Source organism: Phaethon lepturus, unplaced genomic scaffold (genome assembly GCF_000687285.1).
Source record: "Phaethon lepturus isolate BGI_N335 unplaced genomic scaffold, ASM68728v1 scaffold6698, whole genome shotgun sequence".
Taxonomy (NCBI): domain Eukaryota; kingdom Metazoa; phylum Chordata; class Aves; order Phaethontiformes; family Phaethontidae; genus Phaethon; species Phaethon lepturus.
Window position 1 is genome coordinate 10032 of NW_010558173.1, and position 11735 is coordinate 21766.

Below are 11735 nucleotides of genomic sequence, written 5' to 3' on the forward strand. Positions count from 1 at the left end.
GTGCTATTAGAACTTCATTTATGGTACTTATTGGATGTCAGCAATGTGTGTGGGGGCTACCATTGTGAATCTGCATTGTGTGAAGTACATGGGTAGAGGAGGGAGCTGTTGATTTAACATGTGTGTTTATTCTGTAGAAACAGACACAGAATATGTGATTCCATTTTTCTTGCAAAATACTTGTTTGAAATACTTCTGCCCTGTCTAGGGTATGTTGCTAACTCTTCCTCACCATTCTTGATTTCTTAGTGTAATTCCTCTGCCTTAGGCATGCACACTCTGTTGCAGTGTAATAGTCTGTATATCACGGGGGCTTGTGCAGCTGTTAAGATACTTATTTAGCTGTATTTTTATCTTGTCAAAACTTCTTAATGGGAAGAAGGCTGGGAGTTTAATATCCTGCTGTTTTGGACTTTATTTTTCTTGCCCTTATTGTTTTGAGTGTCATTTTTTTTTCACCTTTCTCTTGTGTATGTTTGATTTATATAGATATGCATGCTGATAGACAATACCCCTGCAGAATAAAGGACCTCAGTAAAGTGCTTTATTTATTTGCAAGAATGATGTTGTTCTAAAATTGTATGGGGTGGTATTTATTGCTTTTCTAGCTTTGAGGAAACATTAATACAAATGGTGCAATAGCACACTTATTAAAGGATGAGCTGCTCTATTTTAAGGAGCAAGGCATATAAATGTGTATCTTTAGTATAAACCACTCTCTGAATAATGAGTATGTGTCAGGGTATTTAATCTTTTTGTACGGACTCCTGTTAGAGAAGTTTTTATAGCAATAGTAGCAGCCAAAAACATTTGAAGTAGGGGCATCAAGAAAAATGTTGCTGTCACTGATCTGAGTAGCTGGCCATTTTGACTCATCAAAGATATAATGTCACTGCTTAGTAGAGCTTTTTTTCTCAGCCACTGTGCAAGTCAGTGCTCAGGTTGAAAGTATGAGGATTAGTAAATCAGGGATAAATAAAATCTTACAAGAACTAAATAAGGTTAAAGCAGCAGCAGCTGCAGGAAATCATGGTAAGGATAACTTTAACACTTGACAAAAATGTGTAGCAAAGGCGCCTAAGAACTTCCCTTCTGCTTGTAGTTCAAGGTGGATGGGAACTTGTAGCTTCGGCCCATTTGATATCTGTGATCAGTGTTACTGGATGACAATTGCCTTTAGCTCCTGTGGAGTCACTTAGCTTACAGGCAGGTTGTACAGCTGTGATCATGCTGTGTATTGAACACCACTTGACAGCAGGTGACTCTTTCCTTCTCTATTCCTTGACTTGTCACCAGTTTCCTTACTACTAGAGCTGCTGCTTCAGAGGTGAAATGTAAAGCAAGCTAAGAGCATGTTTAGAAAACTGCAGATAGTCTGTAGGACAATTATTCCTAAAATTCTTGCCTTGCATAATAACCTCTTTCTGTAGTGCTGTGAAGTTAAACTAGATCTGCCACTTGCTGTCTCAAGGTACTCTTTTAATGTACTGGAAGTAAACTGCCCCATGCCACTGCCTCCCCGGGGTGACCATAAATCAGTCGCACTGGGAAAAGATTTCTGGATAGTATAGTGTGTTGAAGTATCAATCACTTCACTTTGCATTAAATCTGTTGTCTTTAAAACTTTCTGCCAATTCTTGTTCAAAGGTTTTTTCTCTTTTTAACCCTTCTATTTGCACATTATAGTATTTATTTATGTACTTGGTTAAAAGCTAGCATCTTGCTTAGGCACTTCTCATCTGAGTTTGTGTGTGCTTTCAGAAAATTATAGAACTCATGCTGCTTTAATAGATGTTGCATTATTGCTTTCCTTATCATGATTCTTGTCAGTGACAAGTAATAAAAGCTTTACATGCTCATAAATTTCCCTGTAAGTGGTTGAATGCTGACAACTGTGGATGGCTTAGTAAATCAATGTTGGCATATGCTTGTGAAAGTTTTTTTTAATATGAATTAATCTGGAAGCCCATATAGCACAGGAACATTACATTTTGACCCAAGTTTCATTTAAATAGGGAAGTGGAGTAAAGCTTACTGACAACATGAAGTCATCTGTACTTGCTTCCTTGTATTGTGGTGGTGACTGCTTTTTCCCTTGTGCTCTTTGGAACCTCTGCTGTAGTGAATTTCCGTACTTTGAAAGCAGACTGCAGGTGCCTGTGTGTCCTTGGCTATTGCATCTCCCTGCTCTGTTGTAACTTTCGGGAGTGAAAACTTTGGCCTTGGCAAATGTGAGCTCAGTCACCCTTTTGTTCAACTGTCTAAAATAACTTTGCCTTTTATTGTGTGTCATTCAAGTAAGCTAATTTTTGAGTTTGGTTTTGGGTGCCTGTACCTTGGTACAGAAAGGACGTAAGGTGTAGCCTGGCCGCTTGGTGGAAAATCCTATTCAATGTATTAGACCTCAAGTTTTAAACCTCCATATTTAATTTAAGTGCCTGTTATATACTGAGCACCTGACTGTTACCAGTTATTCATCAAACTTGTGTCTTTCATCTCTGCTTTAAGGCTATGGCCTGCCAGATGATATCGTGATAGAAAAACAAGGGAAAGGAGACAACTTTGTGGACTGTACAGGAGCCAATATAAGGATCTCCAGTTTGAAGTTAGTGCAACATGATGCTGTGGAGGGGATTTTAAGTATGTATAAAAGCATCTTGACCTTTTTGTGAGTCTTTCATAATTCACTGTTAGAATTAAATCTGGGACCCAGTGTTAGAGTTTACTAGTTCTAACAAAATGTTGTAAAGAGGAGGTATAAATATCAAGGCTTCCTGTTTTTTTAACTTGCTTATAAAGTGGACATCAAAATAACTTCTACTCTTTGTATTTTCAAGCTATTGCAACTCTTGCGTTTTATTCTTATACTTGGATAAGATCATTTGACTTGATCATTTTTCTGCTGTTAAAGCAACTTGACTCTGCTGCACTGCCTATGTCAGGCTACCTGGAAAAGGAAATAATTCCTCCTTCCATGAAAGAACTCCCATGGCAATATCCAACTGTAGTTGAACGCAGCCAGCTCTCCACCGAGGAATGACATGGGCTGTAGAAGTAGCGTAGAACTTTGCTGACAGCGCGTTCAAACTGAGGCTCAAATAATTAAGTTGTAACCAATGAGTTTATTGGCTGTGGCCTTCTGTCTTTGCAGAAGGTGCTAATTAATAATTTGCCTCAACAGACATGTGGTTTTAAACATGTTAAAATGTTTATTAACACCTCTATACATGTATTTAATATCTTATTAATCGAAAAGTCTCTTAGGTATGTAATGAAAAGAATAGTTGCTGTCACTTTCAAAAAAGCCAAAAAACCTCTAAGACAAGTCTTTGACTAGTGTCAAAGTGTTCCTGCTTATACTAGAAAAATAGCATGAGTCCAAACCATGCATGAGCAAATTGGTAAAATTAACCTGAAGTGGGTAAAATTAAAATAGTAATTTTATCACACTGCAAAAATGCTACAAGTCCATCAACCTGTAGGAGGGGTTTGCCCTTGCGTAACTGGTTCATTTAACAGTATTTGTTTTTCTGTGTGTGTAGATGTCCATCAGGGGAAAACCACCCTGGAGAATTGTGTGTTACAATGTGAAACTACAGGCATAACAATACGAACATCAGCTGAGCTGCTAATGAAAAACTCAGATTTGTATGGTGCCAAGGTACAAACAAATTCTTAACTCTGGCTTATTTCCTAAATTAAAATAAAGGTTTCTGCTTGGAAATAATATAGTCAGTAATGGGGTGATGTCTGTTGCTCTTGAGACAACCTTTACAAATTCATTTTGGACAGCTACATGTTATTGATTAAGAGGTTGGTCCCAAGGGTCTTGTAGCCTCCAATAGTACCCAGTCAAGTATCTCATGCTGATTTGTGTGATGATATGAAAATGATGTAGTAACAGCGGACATCTGTGAAATATGCGTTGCTGCAGTGCTGGACTGATTCATGTCCTGCAATACTTTTAAAGTGATTTTCTGTTTTCTCTGCCCATAAATAATTTTCTCATTAAACCTTGAATTGGTTGTGCAAATGAAATGCCCTTTTTGGACACTTTGTCCATTGATTCTTACAGAAAGATGATAAACACAAAATTGAACTCTGATTAGACGTTTTGAAGAATGATGGGGCTTTGAGTATTGAGGTAGATGACTAAAGAACAGGAAAGTAATGCAGGGCTGTGCAGTTACTATTTACCAGAGCTTTTAAGGACTGGTGGCAATAGTATTATCTGTAAGGCCTCAATCTTGGGTATTGCTGCTGAAGTTGGTTAACAAAGCTGTGAAGCTGGAGTAGTAACACAATTTTGCATTGCACAACCTGGTAGATGAACACAAAGGAGGGGTCTGGAGCACAAGTCTTATGAGGAGCAGCTGAGGGAACTGGGGTTTGTTCAGTCTGGAGAAGAGAAGGCTGAGGGGAGACCTTATCGCTCTCTACAGCTACCTGAAAGGGGGATGTTGCAAGGAGGTTGTTGGGTTCTTCTCCCAAGTAACTAGTGATAGGACAAGAGGAAATGGCCTCAGGTTGCACCAGGGGAGGTTTAGACTAGATATTAGGAAAAATTTCTTCACCGAGAGAGTGGTCAGGCATTGGAACAGGCTGCCCAGGGAGGTGGTGGAGTCACCATCACTGGAAGCGTTCAAAAAAACGTGTGGATGTGGCGCTTCGGGACGTGGTTTAGGGGGCATGGTGGTATTGGGTTAAGGGTTGGACTTAATGATCTCAAAGGTCCTTTACAACCTTAGTGATTCTATGATTCTGTGAAAGATCTGCAATGGAGTTAAATAAGGAAATAAGTTAAATTGGAAATGTGCCCAAACTATTTGTGAACTGTAATCGATTTTATCCTGTAGGGTGCTGGTGTGGAAATATATCCAGGTAGTACGTGCACCCTGTTAAACAACGGCATACACCACTGCAAGGAGGGAATACTTATAAAGGTCAGTTCAAGGCAGAATGTACTTGTTTTTCAAAAGCTTAGAGCTGCTAGAATTAATGCAAATGATTTGCATTTAGGTTGGCTTAAAACCTTACTACCTTATGGTAGAAATTTTAATGTCATGTATGATGATGATGGTACTTGTTTGCCTTGGGTTGGTCCACCAACCAGTATACTTGTTTTATTTCTTATCTGCCAGAAAGAAAATGCCTTTTGCAATGTCACTTGTATAAGGCAAATTATAAAATTCTAGCCAATACGTAGAACTGATTCTACATAAAACTGGAATATTCTGCATCCCTGTACCTGGATGTAACGTGTTGGATTTCCATTTCTTTGCTGCAGAACTTTTTAGATGAACATTATGACATGCCCAAGATAACCATGGTCAATAATGTGATCCATAATAATGAAGGATATGGTGTGGTCCTGGTTAGACCAGCAGTGCCCTCTGATGTAAAGGATGCTTCAGCAGAGAGAACAGGTATTTTTCTCTTCCTAGAAGAAACGCCTAAAACTGATAAATCTAGTATACCCATGTTTTGGATTGCATAATTTATAATCAAGTCTCTTAAATTTTCTAATAATGTCTAGATTGATTTAGCTGAAATAAATCAGTAACTCCCAGAACACTGGAAATTCCTAACAAATGAACTTGCTGCACGGAAATACTATGAATGTCTGTGCTTCATGGTATGCGTGCACTTTCATTGCAAAGTCCTTACGTACCTGATCTGTGCTCCCTACTAAGCAGAGCCTGTATGACTGATGGCCTCCTTGGGTCACACAGAAACAAGAATGTGACCAGCAAGAAAGGCAGATACGGCTTCTCTTACAGCTCTTCTCTTTCATGATAATTGTCTGCTCATTTTTTCTTTCGTGCATTAGAGCTGAGAGATGCTCCCAGCACAGAATTTTTTCTCTGCAGTAAAAAGATGACAACTGTTTTTCTCATATTATGTCTTATTCAAGAACTGTCACTAACTGCAACATGTAAACCCACTGTAATTTTCTCTAATATCATTATCACTTGGCAACTTGAAGTCATCTCAAGAAGAAACCTTTTCCTTAAGCATCTTATGCTGTATTTGGAATATGTGGCTGTCACAAGTAGTTATCTAAAAAGTGAGTGTGTTGAGGTGAAAATGTTAAGCCTGAAGAAAATTGAATTCCAGGAGTTTTAAATTATTTGGCTGTTTTGTGTGATTGTTGATGACACTCTTACTGTTTCCTGACTTAGGGAATACACATCCTACCCAGTCAGGTGATGGGACAGCCTGTGTAGAGGGCTTCAGGCAAGAACAACTACCTGAATGTGTAACTGATGAGTTGGTGCTTTATGAGCAAGCTGAGATTTCTGAACAAACTGAAGGCAATTATGAAATTGCAAATGAACTCGGGGCTACCTCTGCAAAGAAGAGCCAGATGCACAAGAAAAGACTGAGTGAACTGGGAATCACAGAAGCTGATGACAACTTAATGTCACAGGAAATGTTTGTTTCTATTGTGGGCAATCAGTTCAAATGGAATGGGAAAGGAAGTTTTGGTACCTTTCTTTTCTGACTGTCCTGACTCCTAATGGCATTGCAATAAGAGATTTGCACAAGCTGTTATTTTCGCTGACGCTTTCCAAGGAGTTAACCTGTTCCATTAGCCTTCCACAATGTTGCTAAAACGTGACAAATATTTATTAATAGCATATATTGCATGTGGAAACTTTGCTTTCTTGCTGCAAGTATGGATAATGTGGTAGAAAACTGAACTCTAGCACTGTGTGTGTATTCTGATAATCTGCATTCTGCTGCTTTGCTTGCTCTCTGATGATTTTTTTAGTGTATTTATTTAACTTCTCATTGTAAAAAAATCTTCAGAGAAAGAAGGTATAGATAGGGTTCATCATGAAAGAATGGACAACAAATATGCAGTAATTAGTGGTACTTCCTCCATATTTTTTTGAAGTGTCATTAGTCTGCAGCTGACTCCTGTAAGAGATTGACATACTTTTTAATTTTTTACATTGAACAGAAGCTAGTGAAATGCTCATCCTTAGGAATGTGGTGGTTGGCTGCCATGTGTCATATTTGAAGGATTTTCTAGAAAGCTTAGCATTTCCAACAGCCACCAGTGCCTGTGCACCTTTTCCTTAGGGAGGACAGCATCTAACTAAACTCCATTAATTTGAATAAAAAGAACTCAAAATAGATGTGTCTCTGGCTATTAGTGGTATTCATACTGTACCTTTCAGTGCATTATTCTAAAATTTTTAGGACTGTATGCCACTTGTAGCAGCTGAGGTTTTGGAAATGAATGGAAAACTTTAAAAATTACTTTCTGCTGTAATCTTATCAGCCCACAGCTGTGGAACATTCAGTAAAACAAAGGCACTTCAGTGGCTCACTGTTGCACATTAGTTTTTAGTTGAGGGAAAAATTGGAAGGAATGCCTGATTGAGGACTCTTCCTTCTCAGTGCTTCTCTGATTTTTAATTACAGATCCAGATGCTTTCTTCAAAATTCTGCACTGTCTTCAAAAGTTGTAGGTCAGTTTTTGAACTGGTGTGTGAAATGTATGTAGGAAAATACTAACTCCTAATTGATTCAGGACATCCTATGAAACAGAATCAAATATGGGTTTAAGAAGGGAAAAGCATGCTGCCAGCAAATTGATTTTTGGAATAATTTCTGAAAGTAGCTTAGAAGGTGTACAGCTTCACTAGAAATGAATGCGTTGGCTAGAAGTGGATGTGAATAGTCTGCTCCAGATTTTTCACTCTAGCCATTCTTAAATTGAAGATGACAATCAAAATTCACTTCAGTACATTATTTGTTTTAGTGTGAGCAGCTGATAGAAAGGAAAAGAGAAAGATGTAATTTGCAAGCATTTTTCTCTCCCTTATGTGAACCACAGAATTCACTGCAGCTTTCATAGCCCACTGCTTCTCTTTTGTTCTGCTCAGGACACTTGACTTCAGGACTAACCTTTGTGTTTTGACGAACAGAAATGCCATTGCAGTACCTCAACATGCACAAACAAATGTTTGCCACTTAGTGACTATAAAGAAATACTTGAGTTAAGTGAAAGCCTAATGCTAAGACTGCCAGTAGTTTAGTATCTTAAGCTATTCATCAGCTCACATGCCATGTTTTATGCTTTGATGTTATGCCTTTATTTCCTGAGTGTAATCCTTATTAAAGGACTGAGGCTAAAATAATTTTGTTGTTCTTTCATCTTTTCAAGACCATAGTTCTGAGTGAGCTGTCTTCATGATGTGTAGGTAGCATTTCTTTCTCTTGCACTTCATTTTGAGGCTCTTATCTCTTGACAGCCTCTTGTCTCCCTTTTTAAAAATTCGTCTTTACATTTATGAATTTACATTACTAATGGGAATGTAACTCTTCTGCTTTCAATGAGGCTCTTATCTCTTGACAGCCTCTTGTCTCCCTTTTTAAAAATTCGTCTTTACATTTATGAAGGTACTAATGGGAATGTAACTCTTCTGCTTTCAAAACCAGCATGGTTTTGCCTATGTCAGATGCCAACCAGGATTCTATTGTGCAGGTTGTCAGTAGGTCAAAGAGCAAAATGTGAAAAGATGAGGCTGCTAGTACAACTTCCAGCAATTTCCTTCATGTAGGAGTTGAATTATAAAATTGTGGTTAAATTCTTGATGACGCTTGAGCCTCAAGGGACTAAGCTTTGAATGGAGCCTTCTCATCTCAGAGTTTTTTCCTTTCAATCACTTATGTCACTGATAAACGTAAGTTTCTTTATTTTGCAGCTTTAATTCCCCTTTGAAGTGCAGAAGGAGAAATGTTTAAAGGGAAAGAACTGTTGACTAACACAAGGTTTGTACACTCAACTTGAAGTGATGCATTTTGTTAACGGATTATATATTTGAAATTATAAATTCAGTTTCTCTGTAAATATTTTTCTTAAATTTTAATTTTTTCTTACATTTGTAGATTTTACTAAAATTTTTAATTTTTTCTTAAAGGGTTTTGATGTTATAGCCATGACTAATGATTTACTCTCTTCTCTGTGAATGTTCCCTGCCTCCAAAAGGGAAACTAATTCCAGAATGCTTTCTTGCATTAGCTGTCAAAGAAAAGCTGGTGAAAACATTTAGTTTCAAGAAATGTTTAAGCAGCTGCAAAATAACTTTCTCCCTATGTATCTAGCCTGTTGTTCTTGGACTTATTACATTTTATACTTATTAAATGTGCAATTAAGTTTACCCCAAGGCTTATCTAGTTGGTCCTGTCCCCATTTTATTGTTTGTCTGGCCTGTCCAGTATTTATTCCTGTATTCTGAGTCCACTTTTCCTTAAGGATTTGTAGACAACATGGATTCTGGTAATTAAGCATTGGTATTTATGTGTCTTCATCTAGGTTATTAAAAATGATACATTCTAGGCAAAAGATTTTGTGACTGTAGCTGTGAGCCTAGAGTATATGGAAACAGCTTTTGAGGCAAATCAGTTTAGTTGGAACTTCTAATTTAAAATGCAGTAAATGATTAATTAGACAAAGAGAAATCAATAACTGGACATATATTAACTCAACTTTAAACAATAGTTCAAAAAATTCACTTATGTTTTTGTGAAAAACCACATGGGAAGTAAAGCTAAAGTACTGCAAGGTTTGTCATAACTTTTAGCTCACCACCCGCCTCTTTTTTTTGGTAACAGATTTATTCTATAATTTCTTTTATATTGGGATAAACTTTATTGGTGTAAGGGAAGACATGCCAGACTCTGAACTCTGAATTTGCATCAGTGGAGGAAAAAGACCTAGAATACCTCATAAGCAGTACAGCAGTTTAAAATGTTCTTTTCTATAGTACTAGACTTTCCCATGATTTTTCTCTGGGAATGGCATACAATGGCTCCATGCCCCACTCCTGTACCTGCCAAATGGGGACATATTGCTGCAGTACATGTAGATATAGGGCTGTCGCATGTTACCCGAGAAGCCCACAGAGACTAGTTGTTAGCCATGCCTTTCACCTCCTGTTGTGGTGCTCTTGGCATCTTGCATAGGTGCAATGGGTAGTTCTGTGGCTGTGACACCTCCTGGTGCTGCTTGGCTGGGCTTTTGGTGGTGAGCAAGCTTTTGCCTTAATGACTAGATTACATGCAGATGCTTGTAGTCAGGCAAGAAGATGAAGGCCCTGGTGCCAGGGAGCAGGGAGGCATGTCTGAAGTGCTGTCTTGACAAGCAATGGCCTTGTGTAGCAGCTAGGTAGTTTGCAAAGTCATTTGCTAACAAGTCAGAAAATTACATCATTATTCTTCAGCAGTGTAGTTACTTTAATTTTAAATCTTCCTCCCTTTGTGGGACAACCAGCCACTGATGTAGCAGAGGCAGCCTCCTGGCTCAGGTGAGGCAGTGCTTTCCCTGGAGCTTGTGGAGAGTTACAGCAGAAGGAAAACCCTCAGCATGAACTGGGGAGTGCAAAGCCAAGTCTGAAATAATGCTGCCTTTCCCTGTAATCAATGAGTGTGCTCCTTGCAGCACTTCAGGTAAGGAGGGCAACTGTAGAGCTTCAGATAAGCTCTACATTTGCTACAGATAACCACACTGCTTTACTCCTCGCTGGTCAGACTGGTTTCAAAAGTGTTGGGAGTTACCCAGCTAGCTGTTGTACAGAACACTATATTCCTGGTCTGAAGAATACTTGCAGTTTTATACACTTGGAGTGGTGGAGAGGTAAACTTTTTTTAATGCTAACAATCTTTCCCTCTTATCTTCTTCACAGGAGGATTTTGTTTTGTTTTATCTATGCCTTACAGCAGTCGTGTTTTCCTGTGGGTAATGTGATTAAATCACAAGCCTGTTTTAGTAAACCAGAAGTATAAAATTAAAGAGAGATGGCTTCCAAAATGGTCCAAACAGCAGTTATTACATTCACCTGGAAAGTGTGAGAATCACATTCAGCTCTGTTCCAATAAATGTTCATTTATTTATACAAAATAGAATGCTTATGCAAGAGACTGAAATCTTAACCTTGGAGTGAGTAGCTAAGGGGTTTTGGCAATTGGCTGGTCATGGGAGAAGTCTGATTTGAAGAGAACAAGAATCTAAAGGTAAGTCAAATTTGAAAGTAAATCTAGTCTGAGTGGTTTGTTCCTAGTGCCACTGGCTGGTCTGAGGTCTGTCTTGTTCTCTGTATGTCATCTCCTCTGCTCCTCTTCCCCCATCCCACCCTTGAGGGTTGGGGCAGGGGGAATCTATGCAGGAACAGAGAATACTTTTTTTCCTTTTCCCTCAGCAGTTTCTCTGGAATTTCACATTTAAATTGCCATTATTTCACAAATATTCTAGTTGGAATATAGTTAAGCAGGTATGCTTTACTTCAGCACTTGATCTGCAAGTAATCTGGAAACGCTTTTCATAGAAGAAATTTAGGATCTAAAGACAATTTCTGGAATGCCTCTGAGAATTTATCTTTAAAGTTTCTTTCATACTGTTTTCACCAGAGAAGGATCAGAGTAGATTATGGGCCCAGACTTCATATCTGAGGTGGGGCGGAAGTGATAGAACTCAGCTCAATAATAGTAACTTCTAGAGCAAAAAAAGTCGTCGCTGCACACAACTACTGCTAATCTGACTCAATTAGAGGAGCAATCAATGCCGTTGTAAAGTGACTGTTTCTTATTCTAAAATAAAGAAGGGCTGAAATAAATCTAGCCTCTGTCCTTTAATATGTGAGATTAGATCATATGACATCGATGTATGTTGTCAAAGTGATAATTCAGTACTACACTGCAGCAGGCTTGCCAGCAGCAGCATG

The 11735-nt window shown here is 38.4% G+C and overlaps 1 protein-coding gene across 1 annotated transcript in view; it reads left to right on the forward strand.

Annotated features, from left to right (window-relative positions):
• Positions 1-6505, forward strand: part of SHCBP1 (SHC SH2-domain binding protein 1) — a gene marked incomplete at its 5' end in the record, with an annotated part of 14767 nt that extends 8262 nt beyond the window's left edge. The window contains 5 exons of the mRNA XM_010292961.1: positions 2509-2640; positions 3543-3661; positions 4857-4943; positions 5288-5426; positions 6183-6505. Of these exons, the coding sequence (XP_010291263.1) occupies positions 2509-2640; positions 3543-3661; positions 4857-4943; positions 5288-5426; positions 6183-6505 (800 nt within the window). The remainder of the gene's footprint in view (positions 1-2508; positions 2641-3542; positions 3662-4856; positions 4944-5287; positions 5427-6182) is intronic.
• Positions 6506-11735: the final 5230 nt, after the last annotated feature.